We start from the raw sequence: 22103 nt of genomic DNA, 5'->3' as shown, positions 1-22103 counted from the left end.
CCGGGTATTTCTCAAAGATGTTCTCACTATCTGGGGCAGTGCTGTTAGTCGGGTTCATCCTTCTCTAGGCAGGAATTTCTAAAGGATGAAAAAAGTAGATAGTAGAGGAAACTCGTTGACTGAAAGGAACCAGTTTGTACGGATATACTTCAACCTACGCACATCGCATGACGCTTTGAAATTTTCATGCTATACAAACTTGTGCTTGATACTTGTAGCTGAAAAAGCCTGCATGGTTTAGGAAACATCATTTTAAGTGTTTACTGCTAATGACCAATAATTTCATATTGACTTACTAACTAATGAAAATAAAGAACTTGGAAAATAAAATATTTATTGCATTATGGTAAGGTTGACAAAATTTGTTCACAGGCCAAATTCACCGCTTTTGTAGAAATCATAAAAACAATGTATTTTTATCAAATAATCACAGCCTATTTCACAATTTATTCAACAAGAAAGCTATGTGAACCTTTCAATACTCTAAACAATTCTCATTCACTTTTGAAAGTAAAAAATACATTTGTATCCTCTATTTATGTAAGAACTACGTGTACTTACCAATGACATGGGTTCCTTTGATTACAGCTGAAGAAATCTGCAATGTGAGCGGGTAACAGGATGTGTTGCCCAGCGATTCTAGGTCATAGTTACGGGTTGTTACCCTAACATTTAATTATGGATGAATTGTTTTCTGTCAGGGAGTTTTTATTGATTTAAATACTCTGTCGCAGGGGCTGTAACTTTTTTCTTCTGTGACATGATGTTACATGTATGTTTTTATTCCGCCTACTTTAATGGTGGGAAATGGATTATCCGACATGCTAGACTTCCCTTTTAATCTAACATTTTGTAATTGCCCTTAAGATAATGAATAAACGAGGCATAAATTTACGACGAATGAAAAAAACTTCACATTTGCAAAAATACATAAGTAGGTGAAATATTTCGTGTCTGTTCTTCATTGATCAATTCAATTATCTTCTAAGAAATCGATCAATTGATTTTCGCATCAGTGTGAATAATTCATACCTAAAATGAGAGGCAATTATTGACAGCTAACATTCTCACGCAAAAAAGTTTTATATAAAGTTGCTCTACTCCGGTAATTTGCCTCTTCAAAATCAAATTAAATTATGGTGGGTAATATCCCCATTTGAAAATATTTTATGTAACCTGGTTTTAAAGTTCCATTATGTTTGACTAAACCTATAAAGTTTTTTCATTATCATTCAATATCCTAGAAACACCTAATATTTCTAATTTCTTCTGAGCAGAATGTTTTTGGTATATTTACTATATACGTATACACATGTATGATCCGGATTCCATTGATACTTTACCAAAAATGAACATATAAATAAATACAAATTCAAACATTTTTTAATTTCAAATGATATTGTAGGAATGTACAGACAATGGGTGAATAATACTGATAACAACATTTAATGCATTCGGAACTGTCTTTTTGTAAGTTTTCCTAAAAAAATATGTTTCGTTGTAAACTCTAATCACAGAAAATAAATCAACTTTATATCAGGGACATGTTACGTCTTATTAATATAACAGATGCGCTATATAGCTGCACTGTGTTGGTTAATGTACACGTGAGTAGTATGACTAGCACTATGATTCGACAGGTTCGGTCACGTGTCGTATGATTTAACACGTTCAGTCACGTGTCGGCAGCACAAAGCACCATTGGACGGATTTGTAACAGTGTCCATGTTGGAACTGTATTGCACAGTCAGTATCACAGAATATTGAGGTCGCGGCCCTCTGATCCTCACCCCCTCCCGCTATGAGGATCGATCCCTCCCCGTGAGATGGCGTCTAGTCCCTCCGTAATAACGACTCCACCTTCCTCCTCATTAGGATGTCTTTATACTGGTTCCAAGTCTCGTTAGTGTATATGATTTTACTGGCTTCTTCAACGGACATGTAATCACGTTGCTACGAAGTAAAACTATGTTCAGTACTTTTGTGTACAAATGCAAAATACTCAGTATGTTATATAAGTAGTTGAACTTGAACATAGGAGGCATGTTGCAAAACCAAAATTCTTCACTAATAATGTATATTTTCTTTGAATCAAAAGTATACCGGTATATTGAAAGCTCATTTGAACATTTGATAAAAAAAATATGAATTCATCAGTAAGCATACAGAACGACAAATCTGGTTAGTCTATATCCTAAATACCAGTTCGGTCGTTCTTTATAAATACTTACCATAGTCTCGACTCGTAACATCGTGTTGTTCTGTGCGTGCTGTAGGAAAAACCGTTTACTAATACGGATGATTTCAGCACCATCGCTTATCTGTAAGCAAAGTTAACATACATCATTAGTCATCGACATCGTATCGATATTTTTTCGTTTAATTTGGTCACTTGTAAGCTTGTTTGGACTTATTGTGAAGATACACATTGTAGTTTACACGGAGCTAAAGCAGGCTAGCTTACCAGGCTGACTCCTTTCGGTTCCGAGGCGATAGGCGGATCTAAATGTTCCAAACCCTATACGAGAAGAGTTCAATTTTGAAATTTCATTTTTCTTCCCATATTTTGAAAATGTATCCTATAGTAATGAAATAAATATTTACTGTATCTTAACTTCTAAATTGATTGTTTTGCTGATAATTTTGTACAATTCATAATAATAGATTAGTATTGATTGAAGCTTTTTTTAATCATGTTTTGTTAATATGCTTATTCAGTTGATGTTCTTATATTAATCATGTACCTCCTTACACAACTTCATCCGACGTTCAAAATTTATCTAAATAGACATCTGTGATGTGTTATAACTAGTCTACTGCATATATAACAAAAAATTAATACACCCTCAACTATATATATATATATGTACAAAAAGTAGAGTCGATCATAGAAAAATAGCTTTATATTTACAAAGTGTTGGTGTTCTCGCTACAATTAATATGCATGTGCAAGATCTACGGTTGATATGTTGCTATATCTTTTTTTTTTTGCAGTGTTGTAAGTGAAAGATGAAATCCTTAATTAGTAAAAATTGTTAGAAAACTATTTTCAAGTTTAGCTTTATGTTCTATTGAAATAAAACTTTGACTGCATGCCTCCGCCAAGGGATCTATATGGAGGGGGAATAAGAATGTAGGCCATGTCATATTCCTTTTTATACCTTATCTTCCCAACAAAGATTAGATAGACAAGGCATTGTATACATAATCACAAGAAAATATTTCGATTCCCCATGTGCGACTGCATGTACATGTGCCTAAATGAAATCTATGGAAATACTGTAACGAACAGTATTCAATCTCAAAAGTCCATTAAACAATACACATTTTGGAGCCAAGTAAACCACTAGAGGTGGGATCAGTACCATGGAGGAGTTGGCTTCCCCTGAATAAAACATATCATCAGATGACTTCCCTTCATTAGTTCTTCGCGAAAAAAATCTTTACATGAATGAATCAAAACGTATGTCTAACTCCACTGGCAGAGGCAATGAGTCCTAAAAATTAACAGGCTCTTCTCACACAAGTGTTGCAAGTACAAAATTTACAACCACTCATCACGAAACCATCCTATACTGATAGTATAGCAACCCATTAAACTAGTACATATAAGTATATGTTCCTGCATAAGCTATAGGTACATTATCTACCGTACAATCTCACCTCACCAAAGGGGTCACGGTACAAACTGCTGAATTTACGGGCCACGGCATCCAGACCCTAGATTTCATGTGAATATACAAATTCATTAGTATTCACAACACACAAAAGTTCGGTGATCGATCACAATATTAGTGAAGCTGTGTAAAAAACGGTGATACAAGTGGGCAACAGAAGACTGTTGTCAGAAAGCTAGCAACAAAAAGACAAATGTTGCTGGAAAGCTGCAAGAAACTACAGCTCTCTCACAATATTCAATATTAACCTTTGGTCCGTTATTGGTGCTGTCTAACTGCTGCAACTAAAAGTGTTTACAGGTTATTTGCATTAGTTGACTAAAAACAAAGGTGTTCAAATCACTCTGCTTGGAGAAAAAATTAATTTCTCAGGATTGTTTTCAAGTTACGTGACTGATTGTTAAAAACATCTCTGTGTGGCACTTAACTAATCTTTTAGTAAGGAAAATAATTAAAACGTGATCGCGAGTTTCATGAATATTAATCGTCAAATTCACGCGCTTTGGAGTTGTTATACGTACAAAGATGTCGCCAGCAGTCAGGATGTCAAGCTGTAATTTCGTGGACCGTAATTTAGGTAGACAGGGCGTATGCTCCTTCCACTTTTTTCTTCTGATTTTGGCAGAAACAGCAGATTCAGCTTCAGTCTTCTCTCGTGTAAGGAACGTCCCATGTGGTCGAAATTCACTTGTTGCAGATTTCTCTCCATAGGATCTGGCAGACGGCAGAGCGTTAATTGGCGGGAACGATACAGTTCCATTAGAAGACGACCTATCGGAAACGCAGGTCTAGAAAAAGAAATTTCAAATATTCAGTACTTGAGAAACTATAAGACCTGTTTCGAAGAGGGTAATAATTTCTAATGTACTTAGTACCTACCGTTTCTCTCGGAGTTTCCTCTTCTATGACGTAATGCTCAGGTGCAATGTCGGCTCTAGATCCCCTCCCGCTCTTAGGATCATCTGTCTTAGGCTCAGCTAAAAGAAAAGAATTTTATAAATATATTTGAAAATAAACCAGAAATACAAATTTAGAGTCTTTGGTTTGTAATTTTTTTGTTTGGTTTTGCCTCTTCATAGAAAAAAACAGACCTGACAGATGTACATACAACATATATAAATCAAGGTTTAACAGACCTATGATAGGCGTTTTGATCAGCTTTGCCTTCCTTTTGATACTCTTGGCTTTGCTGGGGCCTTCGGGTACAGGCTGTACGGTCTCTGTTTTGGTTTCTTTGCTGTCTTTGACGGAGTCTTTGTCTTTCGAGCTTTCACTCTTGTTGTCTGCTTTATTATCGGTCTGAGCGGACGTTTTGTGACGTTTTGTTAACTGTCAATATTATCAAAATTCTTATGAATACTGTATATTAAATCACATGCTTTTTTAACAAGTAAAGAGAAACCTGTGCTTTTTGTATAACAATTTGTCGCCTGATCTAGCTTAAAAGATGCAGATATCAGTTGATTTAATTGTCTGTTTTCTGCCAAAAACAGCATCGGAAAACAGGATAATTACGTGCAAAAGGAAAACATTGCGTGTAACTGTGTAATAAGCTTAAGCACAACTTTAAATAATGAATATCATCAACCTCAAACGTTCGAAATAATAGCTTTAAGAAGATTAGGTATCTGATTGATTTATAATCAATGTAATGAATCATATATTATTTTTACACTTTACAAAATATTTGTTTCCCCAATTTTCAATCTAATGTCCTTGATCTCTGAGATACAAACATGAGTCAAGGTTACGGAACATACACTGTAAACAAATAAGCCATGGGTAACAACAAACAAAATAAATTCAAATAAAAGTTACAAAGTTATCGTTTTGATAAGGTTTAAGGATAAACACAAAGACAGCCATAACAAAATATGTCTCCTCTGGGGACAAATGATATAGAGGGAATGAGGTATGTTTCCATTCTGATAAAATGATTGTCAAACTATATTATAATTAAAAGATATTTCAAAGGCAGTTGTTAGTGAAATGATTTTTTTCTTCAAAATGGTATTAATGTTGGTGACTGAAGCTGCAAAATTTTACACATTCATGATCTTGTTAGATTCTGTACACATATCAGGAACGGCAAACCATGCATTCATCATAAACACGCTGGGTTAGTTTCTTTAACACCGTCTTACGTTAGACAGAAGACCGATTCCCTCAGAAAACTGGGTTGACCTGGCACTAAATTTGGACAGAGATTTAAGGTCAACCCCGAGGGTGTGTCCGAGCGGGCTTCTTAAGAAATCTGGCATCTGGGTTTATAGAAAGAGCACTTTTCTTTTAATGTACGGTCTTTGAAAGGGTATTGTTTAATTTACTAATTCTTTGTTTAACTTATGATTTTACGTTTGTTCATTGAAAAAAAAGATTGATAAAAACCTCTGTATTTTATTGTGTTCATAGTTTCATACCCACCTCTGGGAAAGAAATCTGATCCGCTCCCCGCTCGGCTTTTGCCTTACGTTGTGAAAACAGGGACCCCAACATTGCTGAAAACGTTAAAACGAGTTAGATCTACTCATCATTATTTAAGCACTCTAAAAATGGTAGACAGCAAGACATCAACGCATTCTTTTTAATTAAATTATAAGTACAATTGGTTTAAAAATAGAGAAAAATTATGCCAAATGCATGAATGGTGAATTTTAGCAATTTTTGTTTTAATTCATGAATAGTTACCATCAGCGTGACTAAATGTACGTCCCAATCCCAGCTCTTCTGTTTTCTGATTGGCAAATTTACTTTCATTTTGAACATCAATGACAGTTTGCATGCGCACAACTCGAACACGACCCTAAAAAATTTATAAAAATTTCATATAAATATTTTGTTATGTTGTCACTTAGGAGATTAATATTTAAAACTTTTTTAAAAATTTCTTTCTGTAACATACCGATTTGACAACATGTATCCAGGGCGTCCTATTGGTATCATGGGAAATAACTGCATCTTGACTAAAATAACAACCAAATATATCATACCTTTAGATTTAAACAACTAAGACCTCTAACATGTGTATTTTTGCATAACAGTAAATTAACTGCATCTAAATTTTTGAAAATTACTGTTCTTATCAAATTTTGTTTTGGTTTACATTAGCTACCAAAGAATTGGAAAATTTAGTTACCCATAGTATTTAAGTTCGATTGCGTCCGTATTTGTTAAAAACACTTCCACCGGAAATTCATAGAACAATTGCAATGTCCTAAAAAAGACATAAAAGATAATTGTCTTGCAAACAGGATGAAAAAAAAGTAAGTACTGTGTCATACATGCTCTCCACAGAGTATTTAAATTTTCTTAATCGCATTTGCTGATTACAATTCAGAAAATTACCTAAGGTATTCAATAGGAGGTCCTTCCAGTTTGTTTTGCAATCTCATCAAATCCTGAAATATTTTTAATTTAGGTATTTATTAACATCAAATAAAAAATAGAGTTGTTTCAACAAGCCTGACTTGTTCAATTGCCGTAACAATCTATATAAATCACTGTTAATTCTACTGATGTACTCACTGATCTGTGGAGAATGAGGACCTCTACATTGCCCTGCGTCACCAGGTGGTGTTCACGTGACCACTGCTCCTCCAGCTCCTCTAACTAAAGGAAAAACAGAGAATTGCAGTGAGGCATACTGATATTCAAAGGAAAAGATTAAAATACGGTGACAGATAAAATCTTTCAGAAGAAATTGTCATTTCAGTAACGTGAGAAAATAAGCAAGTGGAAATGGGTAATTATAGGGACATGGGAAATGGGATTACACTGACGCACAGAAAGCATCAAAGTAACACTCAAAGGATGTTCAGGTAAACAAGGGAATAAAAACTGACCTCATAGAATGTTCAGGGGAAAACAGAATATAAAAGTGGCGCAGAATGAAATCTTAGAGAATTTAGGTGCTTATATGACAAATAGAGAGATGTTCAGGGAAGGGGATAACAGCTACGCATTGAGAATGCCTAAAAAAAACGTGAAACTTCAGAAAACCGCAAAGGGATGAGGTGGACAGGGTTTTGCTGTAATGAATAGAATGCATTCATAAAACATGAGGATCATGACAGCTACATGTTCAGATGAACAAAGGACACAGAGAATGTTCAGGGAAATACAGAAAATTATAGTGAAGCGGAGAATGTTCAAAAAATTACAGTGGATTTCAGTTCGAAAGGGTAATTTTAAATTCAAAGCGAATAACACTCTTTCAGAGAATGTTAAGAGAATACAGATGATTTCAGTTACCTACAGTGATGTCCAGGAAAACAAATGGGTTTACAGTGATGCACAGAAAATGTTCAGGAGACTACAGAAGAACTACAGTGCCCTTCAAAATGTTCAGGGGAATGCAGAGAAATACAGTGACGCACAGAAAATGTTAAGGAGACTACAGGAAAACTACAGTGCCCTTCAAAATGTTCAGAGGAATACAGAGAAATACAATGACGCACAGAAAATGTTAAGGAGACTACAGGAGAACTACAGTGCCCTTCAAAATGTTCAGAGGAATACAGAGAAATACAGTGACGCACAGAAAATGTTAAATAGACTACAGGAGAACTACAGTGCCCTTCAAAATGTTCAGGGGAATACAGAGAAATACAGTGACGCACAGAAAATGTTAAGGAGACTACAGGAGAACTTCAGTGCCCTTCCAAAAGGTTCAGAGAAATACAGTGACGCACAGAAAATGTTTAGGGAAATACAGAGGATTAACTGTGACGCACAGAACGTGTTCAGGGAAATACAGGAGAACTACAGTGCCCTTCCAAATTGTTCAGAGGAATACAGAGAAATACACTAACTCACAGAAAATGTTAAGGAGACTACAGGAGAACTACAGTGCCATTCCAAAATGTTCAGAGCAATACAGAGAAATAGTGTCGCACAGAAAATGATCAGGGAAATACAGAGGATTAACAGTGACGCACAGAAAATGTTCAGGAAAATACAGAACTTCAGTGCCCTTCCAAAAGGTTCAGAGAAATGCAGAGAAATACAATGACGCACAGAAAATGTTCAGGGAAATACAGAGGATTAACTGTGACGCACAGAACGTGTTCAGGGGAATACAGGAGAACTACAGTGCCCTTCCAAAATGTTCAGAGGAATACATATATATTATTATAACAGTAACTTGATCCGAAGGGTCGTATCACGTCGAGTTGACAGGCGCGGATCATCAGATCTAACGAGACGCGAAGCGTCGAGTTTGATCTGATGATCCGCGCCTGTCAACGAGACGTGATACGGCTCTTCGGATCAAGTTACTGTTATAATGATAAATTTATTATATACCCCCTTATAACTAGCTAATTATAGCAAAATAAAACATTAGAGATCAATTGTATAATATTTGTCCATAAACAAAGCATAATAACAATGGACTTTTTAACGCGCAAAAAAAAATAACGTCATGTTTTTGCGTACTATATCATCAGTTTCAGAGAGTGGTGATGTGGATTCAGAAAACCACAGTGTGGTGATCCGGAAAACCGGATCAAGACGTCACGTGATTCCGTTAATTCTACAGTAAAATTGAGTGATACACGTTAGGTATAAAATAAATAGAAATACACTGACTCACAGAAAATGTTAAGGAGAGTAAAAGAGAACTGCAGTGCCATTACAAAATGTTCAGAGGAATACAGAGAAATACATTGACTCACAGAAAATGTTCAGGAGAACTACAGTGCCCTTTCAAAATGTTCAGAGGAATACAGAGAAATACAGTGACTCACAAAAAATGTTAAGGAGACTACAGGAGAACTACAGTACCATTCCAAAATGTTCAGAGGAATACAGAGAAATACATTGACTCACAGAAAATATTCAGGAGACTACAGGAGAACTACAATGCCCTTCCAAAATGTTCAGAGGAATACAGAGTAAAAAGTGATGCACAGAAAATGTTCAGGGGACTAGGAGAACTATAGGGCCCCAAAATGTTCAGGAGAACACAGAGAAATACAGTGACTCACAGAAAATGTTCAGGGGACTAGGAGAACTGTAGGGCCCCAAAATGTTCAGGGGAATACCGAGAAATACAGTGTCGCACAGAAAATGTTCAGGAGACTACAGGAGAACTACAGTTCCATTCCAAAATGTTCAGAGGAATACAGAGAAATACAGTGACTCACGGAAAATGTTAAGGAGACTACAGGAGACAGGAGAACTACAGTGCCCTTTCAAAATGTTCAGAGAAATACAGAGAAATACAGTGACGCACAGAAAATGTTAAGGAGACTACAGGAGAACTACAGTGCCATTCCAAAATGTTCAGAGGAATACAGAGAAATACAGTGACTCACAAAAAAATTTCCGGAGACTATAGAAGAACTACTGTGCCATTCCAAAATGTTCAGGGGAATTCACAGAAATAGTGTCGCACAGAAAATGTTCAAGAGACTACAAGAGAACTACAGTGCCCTTCCAAAATGTTCAGGGGAATACAGAAAAATACAGTGACGCACAGAAAATGTTCAGGGGACTAGGAGAACTATAGTGCCCCAAAATGTTCAGGGGAATACCGAGAAATACAGTGTCGCACAGAAAATGTTCAGGAGACTACAGGAGAACTCCAGTGCCCTTCCAAAATGTTCAGGGGAATTTACAGAAATAGTGTCGCAAAGAAAATGATCAGGGAAATACAGAGGATTAACAGTGACGCACAGAAAATGTTCATGAAAATACATGAGAACTTCAGTGCCCTTCCAAAAGGTTCAGAGGAATACAGAGAAATACAGTTACGCACAGAAAATGTTCAGGGGAATACAGAGAAATTATAGTGAGTATTGGTAAATGTTCAGGGGAATACAGTAGCTGCAATAATGTAGCCCTCTCCCTTTTTTTGGGAGAGGGCTACAAATCCTTAGGATCTCCGTAATGGTGCAAAGCGGGAGCGATTCACTCCCGCACGGATTTCAGCTCAAATTGTCAGTAAACGACTATTTTATTTATACGTCTTACCTGAACTTCCAAAATGTAGTTATGCCAGACATAAACCGATCCAAAAATATACAGAACAATCCATCTATCCGTATTTTTCGTGTATGTCAACGTCGTAACTTAAATTTATCCGCCATGTTTACTGACCTTGACAGATTTTATTTTGGGACAGCCAATGAGATTAAGGATCTATAGGGAGCAGATTTCTTTGGAATTACCTTATTTGCTGTATTGAGTTATTCTAAATTTCATGCGCAAGTCTCAGTACGTCACGCAAGAACTGTCATGGCTGCTGAAGTTAACACACAGATTTATTTTACATGGTTTTCGCGTTTAACAAGCTATGATGTCGACAGTAAATAAAAATTTCGTCTTATTAGAAGTAAGTTGATTGTAAAAACAATTTATTCTGCCTGTGGTCGCCCGTATTTGAAAAATATTTTTACACCATTACGGAGATGCTGAGGAATTGTAGCCCTCTCCAGAAAATATCAGATAAAAAATCGGAGAGGGCTACATTATTGCAGCTAGGGAATACAGTAGAAATACAGTGCATGCCGAAAATAGGGGAACGTTGACGCACATAAAATATTCCGGTGACTATATGAGAAACGTAATTCTTGTCGAATATAGAGAGGAAAGACAAATTTCAGGAGACCACCAGAGAAATACAGTGACGCATGGAGAATGTTTAGGATAACAGGAGAGATTGCAATTGTCAAACAGAACACATTCATCAGTTCATTGGATGATAAATACATTGAAGAATGATCGATTTGAAGTGTAGAGGTACTCAATATTAATGTTAGTTTATCAAAAAATAATCTAAACAATATGATTTTGTACATCTGAATTTCAAAATAGTGCTCTTAATAACTTTTTGAAATGATTTTGTTTAGGAATTTGTTTTTAGTTCGTTGTTACTTCAACAATTATGTTTCAAAACTAAGGAATGCTTGATATAGAGTTTAAAACATTGTACAGATAATAACTAAACCAATGCAGGCTGCATTTAAGTACAGCCATTAAAGTACTTCAAAAATATCAGGTACCTATTTTTTGTAATGACATCTTTTGATAGTTTAAGCTAAAAGGTCAGGAGCAATAAATTTTAGATAAATTGAATAATCTACGTCCGTATTCAAATCTTTCGTTAATCAGTATTCTATTCAGCCCTTTCCTATATATGAAAACAACAATCTTAATAATTAAGTAAAATGTCTTTACATATTAGAATAAGACATCCTCTTTGTGTTAATTAATTGATCATCAGTATACTTACATCAGTTGTCGTTCCTTTGTTGATCAGCCCTTCCGTTCGAGTGACCTTTCCTTCGGATAAACTGTACTCTCTCACTTTCCGTACTGTAATGTACAAATATATCTATTACGTTTAATCCGTACTTTGCGGATTGTGGTATTATTTTCTCTGTTTGCTTAGCTTTCAAATGATTTATATTTTGTAGGCTCCAGTTGACTAATCAAGTCTTGAAGTTTATTCCTAGGTTCTTTAATATCTTCATGTAACAATGTCATATCAAAAAAGAATTCCAAACAAGTTATAATTTAAACTGCAGTAAAATCAATGCAAGATTGTACCGCAAAATTTAAATCTTACAAATATTATGAAAACTAATAAGATCTTTCATGGAAGTTTGTATATTAACATGATTAACTTTACAGATTTCACTTGTTTCAACAAAATGTTTAATGACACTACCTTTTCCCGTCAGAATATAGTAAAATCTCTCTGGCTTCTTTCCTTGGTACGCCATGATTCTGTTGGAGTCGTACCTATCATTCAAAGGCAAAATTATTATCGTACACCCCTTATAGGAATAGGAATGTTAATATGTCAAGTCAGCTATAAATAAATGTATCAATTACTTCTCATATCCAACCACCCTCGCCAGATCTTTCTCTTTTTCTACCGGAAACAAATGATTGAAAGCTTTGGTAGCCCGTAGCACCCACATGACCTAGAAATTAAATAGAAAAATATTATTTTCCTATATGAATAAGATTTCTTTGCTATTTTCTATTAATTCAAACAACTAAATCCTTGAGTCATCTACCTTTGCCAGGTCCTCTTCCGTCCTGTAGGCTGGATGAGTGACCAGAGCTAACTCCATATCAAAAGCCAGCTAATGGGAAAAAAATGAGTAAACATGTCAAGCACTCGATTTCAAGACTAATCTGCGGGAAAAATACAAAAAAAGTACAGGTAAGTGGTATAGAAACTAAATGATCACCGTATCCTAGTATGCGTACCGAGGATCGCTGGGGCGCCTCCACCTGCTCCGACTGGTCCTGAGCTTTAAGGCGCCTCAGTGCCATTCCTGCAACTGGCTTCTCTTCTTTGAAATATCTACAAAAGTACGATTTATTACCTTGCAAAAGATTACACTGAATTCACAAGTTTACGCCACCTAATTTTGTACAGACACATAATCCAGTCACCTTCTTTATAATCATGTTCAAAATTAAGGTTTTGTAAATTCCCGCCGTTTTCATGCATTTAATAAAGGTGACAATATGTCTTGTTCATAAAATAGGAATGTTGAGCACTGTTGGTCTTGCTGGTATTTTAACAATTGTTTTGGATAGACCCTGTGATATACTTACTTCCGCCATTTTATTGCAGCCCGGAGGACCGGGCTGCTCTATACATATAAGTTTAAGTGTTGGTGTATGGGGATTGGGGCGGGAGTAGTTATCCAGAATTAAAGGTTTTCTAAACATTGAAAAGATTGCTAATCAGAATGTTCTTTCCTTTATAAATTAGGAGATACATAATATATTTACTTCCATAAAGTGAATCTGTAAAAATATGTATGTTTTTCATATTTCATATATAAAAATTACTTATCATCTACTATAGAAAAAATGACATGTCCCTTTTTTTAGAACATCGAATTTTACTTCTCGCATAAAAACGTACTCTGCACAGTTCGTGTTTTATATTCGGAAATTGAAAATTACAATACATTTTTGAATATAGGGGATGCATGTGTCTAACTTCAATTTATATTTTATGCAGCCAACATTTACTTGAGGAATTGAGCAAGTTTAAAATTGTATCATTTTTGATTTTTATACTATGAGTTTTCATTTCCGCCACTATCGTCTCCATCAATTAGACGCATGTCTTTTCACACATATCAAAGCGGTTTGATGATCAAGACTTATTTCCATTGTTTACTTTATATAATTCCCGGGCGACAATTGATGGTTACATCAATGTTTTCTTGTATGTCTTGGTTTATGTTTACTTTTGCCATGTGATATACGCATTTCCGTCTTGTAATTTATTTACTTTCGGCTAGTGATATACTCATTTCCGCCAGTTGAAATACTAACTCCCGCCTTGTGATACACTTAAGTTACTTCCGCCATGTGGTATACTTATTTCTGCCTTGCGATACACTTACTTCAGCCATGTTATATTTTTTACTTCTGTCTTGGTTTATATTTACTTCCGCCATGTGATATTTTTACTTCCGCCTTGTGATACACTCACTTTTGCAATGTGAAATACTTATTCCCGTCTAAATTGTGATATACTTACTTCCGCCTCGGAAGATGGGCTTTGTTCATTATCTGAATCATCAGCAAGGCGTGGTGAAGTTTGTCTTCATTCTGAAATAGAAGATAAACATGGTAGTATATCAAAAATAATGTTTAATGCATTGTATTATGAAAAAATTGGTGCTAAAAAATACAAAGAATTATTTCTTTCAAAAATAATATAGCATGAATGTTCTAGATTCTTTCGGACTTTTTTTTTACACCATGTTATAATGTTTTAAAAGTGCAATCAAAATACATGATTCTCACCTCGATGAATGTTATCTCTAAGTATATATGGCAAGGTATCGTACGAAAATTCCGATATTGGCGTATTCCAAGAAGCATCATCCATGCAAGTTTGGTCACCGTATTGCTTAAAATTTTTTTGGAATGGACCTACTTTAAAACTTAAACCTTGTTACTCGTTCAGGAAATGTAGGTCAGACCCAGACTAATAATGTACAGCCTTGTATATTCATTGTCCATGCAAGTTGGGGAGTAGGCAGACAGGATGACTGGTATTATGGATTCTCAGCTGTATCGGCATTGCGAGTTTGGTTCAGATAAGGACAGAAACTGGAGAATTGCAAATCATCCTAAAACTGATCTAACCTGCTCAAGAACATGAACTTGGTCTTTCTTTTTTGGCTTAAATGCATCTGAGACCTAATACTCGCGATGAAGCATCATAGAAAACCTAATCATTATAGACAAAAAGGGTTACAAGAAAATAAATATGCTCCAAAAACTTTAACCCGGAACGTCGACGCCATTTGAAGGGCATAAGCTTCCTTGAATTATTTGCAATAAGTTTTATTAATTAAGTAATATTATATACTTCACTCCATCCATTGAGCTATATAATACACCTCAGTAACATATGTACAGTTAGTAGAGTACATTGTTAAATTACGTACATGGATTACACAATCAAATGGGATTAAAGACGATTAAGTATGTGGTGTATATCGTGTATAATCACTGATTATTTTCCTAGATAAACAAAAAAATTAAACATATATACAGTTACAAACAGTGCCATTATTTTTAACTGCCTAAAGTATCGTTAAATGATCTTTTGTGGTAGAGTAGTACGCCCTCGTATATGGTAGGTGTATGAGATTTCCCTTGTATATTATCATTTTTACAAGAATGATCTCCTACTGGTTAAAATTGCTTATCCCGAATTCTTCAGAAAACAAAATAGTTTGTGTTTTGTATAAATATCGATGTGCTCAATATTTTCAAGGAGGTCCAAAAAACCCATGGGTAAATTTCATTTATAAAATTTTAACCTCTTGTGGGTTCTCTAACATTTGGTATGAACAAAGTTCTATTGACAGAAATTGGGTACTTGCAGCAGTGAAGCAAAGATTAAGAGATCAATTTATTAAAAAATGCATAGTGACATTAATAATTCATCAAAAGGTCAAATTTACAAAATTTTTAAGAGTGACTTTGGATGTGAAAAATATCTAAGTATCTTACCTAGTAAACTCCAAAAAATACTAATAAAATTTAGAACCCCAAACCACCACCTCCCAATTGAAACTGGTAGATGGTCAAATATTCCATTAGATGAACACTCTTAAAAAAGTTTTACTTAGTAGTCATTTTTTACTTGAAATAACAAAGATAAGTAATAGATAATTACTAAGCATTTACTTAAAATTTAAAATCAATTACTGAAATATATGTCAATTACTAGATTCAAATGTTTTACTTGATTTTTGTATTTTAAAGAATTGTTTTACTTACACACTAAAAAGTTTTACTTTGTAATTTATATTTACTTAAATTTGCGTATATAAGTAATAACATTACTTGGTCTTTACTTACATTTTACCACTATTTACTATATAATTAATAATTTAATGCCCCCGTAAACGAAGTTTCGGGGGTATATAATTTTTGTCGTGTCCGTCTGTCTGTCTAGCTGTCGCTATGTTTGTCTGTTTATCTGCAGAAACTTTAACCTTGCCCATAACTTTTGATTTAGTGGAGCTATGACTTTCATATTTCACACGTGTATTTCTTGTAACAAGACCTTTCTCTGAGTATCACCAAATTTTACCTTGACCTTAAAGTTTGACTCACTTATACACAAAAAATCCAAACTTATTCTTTATCCAAATCTTTTGAACAGTAAATACCAGGACATTTATACTTCACATATATATTTTTTGTTGAAAGCTAAGAACATTCATTGAATACCAACAACTATGAAATTTTGACCTTGACCCTGGAGATTTCCATCCTTGTGAAAAAAAACTTTAACCTTGGCCATAACTTTTGAACGGTAAGGAATAGTGTTTTCATACTTACATATATGTAATCATTTTGAGAAGACCATTCATAGGATTCCAAGAACTTTGACCCTTTGACCTTGACCTTGGAGTTTGACCCACTTTTAAAAAGCAAACCTTGACTGTATCTTTAAAAGGATAAGGGTTAGTGCATTCATACTTCACATAGTTACCTTTCTTAGGGTACCACCAAATCTGTCCCTTTGTCCTTGACCTTGGAGTTTGACCTACATTTCAAAATTGGTAACCTTGACCATAACTTCTGAAGGGTTGAGGCAAGTGTTTCCACATTTCACATATGTATTTTTTGTGGCAAGACCTTTCATTAGATACCAATAACCTTGACCTTTTGACCTTGGAGATTTCAAGAAATCCCAATAATTTAAATTTGCATATAAGAAAAGTTTAACCTTTGCTATGTTGCCATACAGGGGCATAGGTGTTTCACAAACACATCTTGTTGAATTGTATTAATTAATTTACTTAAAACAAAAATTTTTTACTAAATCAAGGAGAATTCAGATCAGTATTTACTTAAATATGGTAGTCTAATCATTAATTGTCTGTGAGGAGGAGTTATCTTTCTTCTAAATATACCTTCATGTGAAAAAAAAGTCACACTAATAAAAATGCGAAATTAAGTACTTGAAATGTTTAACCATTTTTAAAATGGTCCTTAAAAAGATACAACTTATTCAATTTATAAGGCTTTCGAATTTGGAATCAAATGTTTTATTGTTATATATAATAAAATAATTACAAAGAAATTGGCAAAAGAAATAGAAAATATAATTGTTTTAAGTAGATTTCTTCTATTAAACTATTCAGAGGGCCCAATTAGGGAACTCAAATAAAGAAATCTGTGAGTAGTACTCACATGTTAGAGGGTCGATACCTTGCAGTGTTTCTAGTAAATAATGTCGATTTTAGTAAATATGATAAGTATTTCATTTACTTAGTATTCTTCTGAGTAATAAATATTCTAGATTTTGATTAATTTCAGAATTACAAATTTACTTAGTAATAATTCATAAAATTTAGTAAATAGAAAGCATATTATCTCTAAATTAAGTAATAATAATTTAACAAAAATGAGTAGTTCATTTACTAACTTAAAGTAATACAATTCCTATGGTATAAGTAATTCTATTGATACTTAGTAAATCATTTTATAAGTAAATGAATTCATCCTTATTACTAATCATGTTTACAATTACTAACTATGATAGCCATTTACTTGCTATTCTGACTAAATGGATTACTAATAATTACTAGTTTTTCTTAATATAATATCTTATTTTAAAAACAACAAGTAAAACTTTTTTTAGAGTGAAAGAGTTTGTAAATTGTATAATACAGTGCAAAGAGAAGACGAATTTCATTTCATTTTAGAATGTAAAATATTAAATAGTATGAGAAACAATATTTTACATCCAGATTTTGTAAAACGCCAAATACACTTAAGTTTTGTGAAATTATGACAACGACAAATTTAAAATCTTTAAAAAACCTTTGTATATTTATATCTAAAATAAATGACACCGTCTGTCCTCCATAATTCAAATGCTACCATACCTTCTCTTTTTTTATTCTTTTTTCTTTGTATGTTTATTGTTATACTTTGCACAAATGTTATGCCTCTCATTTATGCTGTTGTATCATAACTATATTTATTATTTTTCTTACAATTATGACCACTAATTTATATATTGTACCTCATGTACCACTGATGTTGGTGTGAGTGAAATAAATGAACTTGAACAACTAGAGGGTCACTGTGAAGTAAGGATAGAGGCCTGTTTTATGCATGGAGTAGACAGTTCTTTATTTATTTAATCATTAATTGACATTACCTTCCAACTTTTCCTAAATCTCTTTCTGATGTCTCCAACATCGGTTTCAGCAATAATCTGTAATAAAAATGCAAAATATTTGTATTTACTCGCATGTGTATGCGTAATAATATTGGAAAACTACATGACAAGAATTTTTTTTATGAAAAAACAAACTTTAAATGAGACAGACTTCAGAGAATTATAACTGGTTATAGCGGAATGTGTGTAAAATAAAAATGAATCAATTTGTTTATTTATTTATTTTTTTTTTTTACAAGGTATTAATAAATTATTTTCCATTTTCATTTAGTTCGTTGTAACTGTCCAATAAAACTAATTGATTATTTCTTGTCTGTTTTCCTAAACTTCTCATATCTTAACATTTCCCACCATTTGTTCATTATTTTAAAATATTGCATCCGCCTTGTAGAGAGACAATAAATTCTCTTGATGCTGTATTGATGATCACAACCATTTACTGACAAAAAAGTTCATCGGGATCTTGTCCTCTGGAGCGTTTACAGATCAAATATTTAACATTGTATTGATTTAGAACACATTTACAACATGTTGAAGATAACCGTCCTTTCAAACACTTGAGCAAATGGAATGTTTTAAAATAAGAAACCACATCCAATAAAAATCTCTTATATCAATACACAAGCAAGATACTTCTATACAAAAAATTACAATAATTTTCGGCATTGAAAAGGGAAAATGCAACGCGGCTAAAGAAACAACCTGCTGGTTTTAACATTTTTTCTAAAACTTTTCAAAACTGTGCAGCTATACACATGAAGAAGCGATCTCTTGAAAAACTCGCTTAAGTAATTATCATAGAGCAAATATTTAAATTCTTAATTGGACAATACGGAAAATGTAAATACTGAACATTATTAAAAGCCGTAAAAATGTCGATAATTTATGCACATTCTTCATTGTGTGCTCCCTTTGCTGAAAAGGCTCTCAAATAAATTTTAAAAAGTTTGTACAAAACATGTCGTTTAAAAAAAATTCATAGGAAAAAAAGGCTGTAAAACGCAAAGCAATGCCTTGCATGTCATTATTTGAGATAACTACATGTAACTTTAATAATTGTTGGAATGAAAATTAAATTTCCATTTAGTTTTCCACAAAAGAGAAGACAGTGTACTGAGGCAATAGATTCCAATTGTTGCCATAGACGACCAATAGCTATCAAAATTACAATTCAGCCATATACTTTTTTAAAAAAATATATATTTAATTGTAATCATTTATTGACAATTCTAAAGTGAGTTTCCTAGCTATTCTCCAAAACGGCATTTTCTTTACCAATTGTTTTGTTATAATGCACTGCTAAAATTATTGATCTTCCTATGGAGGTAGTTGATTGTATTTTAAAACTTCAAAGTATCAATCCGCATTAATTGGAAAACAAAACAGAACATTTAGTTATTATGTTTATTAATTTACTCAAAAGTCTAGACGTTGTAACAATGGGGTTAATGGATATGAATATACAGGACTAAAACTTTTTTCAATAAGTGTGATACACTAGGCATGCTTGGGGGATTTATATATCAACATTTCCTTAAACCAGAATTATATAGAATACAACTGTTTATATATCAAAAATATTTCAATTACAGACTTTCCAAGTACTTTTTATTGAAAATGCATTGAAAACCTACCCGGATTTTCTCTTGTTGCTCGGGGTTCATGTTTTTTAGCAGCATGCCGATGTCAGCCTTGGGTTTTACCATCGAGTTCACCTCCTCAATCCTGCTATTGACGGTTGTAATTGGGTTCTCATCTGGAAGAGCAATATTAATTTTTCTGCTTTTAGTAACAAACAATTCTTTTTCACGTTCGAATCCCTCGTGTAATAACCAGTTATGTTCCATCTCAAAGACGCCGATTTGTTCCAGCTTCTTATGAGCTGTTTCCGTGTCATCTCTGTAGTCGTTAAGGTAGTCCGACTCATCACTGTCGCTCTCGTGTTCCGTCCGGACTTCCGGTTCCGTCGTTCCTCTGGGGTTTGAATCCATTTGAGATGCTAGTCTTGTTGTGGCACTAACGTCTCGTGCCTCGACATCAAGGTCTAGATCGACCTCGGGTTCCAGCCTCGGTAAACACAGAGGCAATGTTTCTTTGCTCTCTGTTTTCTGTATCTTAGACATCTTTTTCCGCCGACTGGAGTCTATAAGCGTGGTATGATTTCTATTTAATCCTTCCATGGACATACTTTTTCCCGATTGCATCAGGTCATATTGTGTGAATGCTTTTGGAAGGTTCAGATTACTATGGTAAGCACGCCGAGTTTTACCGACATTCATTCTGAATTTTTAAAATTTAAACCTGTTCAGTTAAAATTTCACAAAAGATAAAATATTCCTCATGAGCGTCTTATTTATCAACACAAGAATATCATCCTCACGCTAAATTTGCCTTGTTTCTGTTTGTTTCGTTGAAATCTATATACGCTATAGTGACACCTGCCTGGCACTGCTTCTAATTGTACACTCCCGGATTACATACATGTAAGTATATTATTTAAACATTTCAAACCCATAGTGATCCGGATTAGCCCTCGTATTGCAGTAATCCACTCAATATTCTATCCTTATTGATTATCAGAAACCTAATACATATACCCACTCAGTGAATGGGTACGCTTAATTCAAATTTTATTTGAACAAGTCGGAGTTATTCTGGGTGACCAGTCTTTATAATTTATTTCTCTTGCGCTTTCTAATCAGTTTCTGTTTGCATTGCCTGTATTTAGACGATAACATTAACGAAATTAAAACGAGGGAGAAATATGGTAATTTAAATCGTGGAGACGAATTCCTGCACGTTAAGTATTTATTAACAATTTATTTAGATGGCCTGATTGAGTATCGATAAAAACTTATTAATACTTATCTGCCAGCGATATCGATCCATATAATAAGTTTCTCATTTCGTGCAACTATTTATCTCTCAAAAATCCAAATTGAGCAAACACAATTTGTTATTCAGGCTAAATCGTCGAGAGGCGAGGGATATTTATGTACACCTGAGATGGTGTATAAAATATTCAGTTCCATTGATCTCCAGAACACGTCATATTTCTCTTATTAACTGCCACCCAAACATGCCAAAGCAATTACACCGCTGATCATAAAAACAGATTAAATTCTAATATTTAGAATCACTTCATCTAACAATATTTAAACACCGGCACACTCTGTAAAACCCGTTTTCAAGGTTGACATAGATTTTAAGGCTCTTTGGTAAATTGTTTAATTTGATAATAAAAAAGGTCCTTGTAACACGAGTTGGTTAAAAGTTTTGGGAGCCTGGTCGCTGGAGACTTATCCGTGAAGCTGTTATAGTTAAGTGGTGAGTAAACACGAGTGAAGTGTGAGTAGTCAAAAATTTATGGACCTAACCACACGAGCCACTTTCCGTAATATGGAGGGTAGATTTAGTGTCCGGGATCAAATTCCAATTACCGTCCTACGGAGGGGGCGGTGTATTAAACCTCGACAGGACTCAAAAGGAAATTCATTTGACTAGAAGCTTCTCACAATCCGCGTTTTTAATAAATGACTGAATACCATGTTTGTTCGATTTGTTGACTGATTTTATCTCAATCTGATTCTTTTCAAAATTTCAGTATTACCAAACAGCTCGAACCGTTATTCCTAATTTGTAATGTATCTTCTAGCCAAGGGTTTCTGAAGATCTCCTGCCTTCAATTTTTTTTCCAGAGTTCTGAACACACCCAAGTCGGA

The 22103-nt window shown here is 34.1% G+C and overlaps 1 protein-coding gene across 4 annotated transcripts; it reads right to left on the bottom strand.

The window, feature by feature from the left end:
* Nucleotides 1–1385: 1385 nt before the first annotated feature.
* Nucleotides 1386–21763, bottom strand: LOC134273929 (uncharacterized). 4 transcript variants are annotated; one of them, XM_062756150.1, is made up of 23 exons: nt 20016–21763; nt 18361–18417; nt 14200–14270; nt 12903–12999; nt 12707–12775; nt 12519–12610; nt 12352–12425; nt 11914–11996; nt 7203–7286; nt 7023–7075; nt 6814–6891; nt 6580–6640; nt 6366–6480; nt 6102–6175; nt 5822–5938; nt 4814–5006; nt 4557–4654; nt 4199–4465; nt 3926–3961; nt 3664–3720; nt 2465–2518; nt 2232–2321; nt 1386–1953 (listed from the first exon to the last, which is right to left on the bottom strand). In XM_062756150.1, the coding sequence occupies exons 1-23, from the start codon at nt 20658–20660 to the stop codon at nt 1834–1836; spliced, it is 2685 nt and encodes an 894-aa protein (XP_062612134.1). In that variant the 5' UTR covers nt 20661–21763; the 3' UTR covers nt 1386–1833. The 4 variants fall into 4 exon arrangements, with proteins under 4 accessions (XP_062612134.1, XP_062612132.1, XP_062612131.1 ...); XM_062756148.1 differs by lacking the exons at nt 3664–3720; nt 5822–5938; XM_062756147.1 differs by lacking the exons at nt 3926–3961; nt 5822–5938.
* Between the last annotated feature and the right edge of the window lie 340 nt (nt 21764–22103).

This window comes from Saccostrea cucullata, unplaced genomic scaffold (genome assembly GCF_032062105.1).
Source record: "Saccostrea cucullata isolate Sc308-1 unplaced genomic scaffold, CSIRO_AGI_Scuc_v1 ctg124, whole genome shotgun sequence".
NCBI lineage: Eukaryota > Metazoa > Mollusca > Bivalvia > Ostreida > Ostreidae > Saccostrea > Saccostrea cuccullata.
The sequence above is the reverse complement of the archived record's forward strand: the minus strand, read 5'-3'. Positions and strand labels throughout refer to the sequence as shown.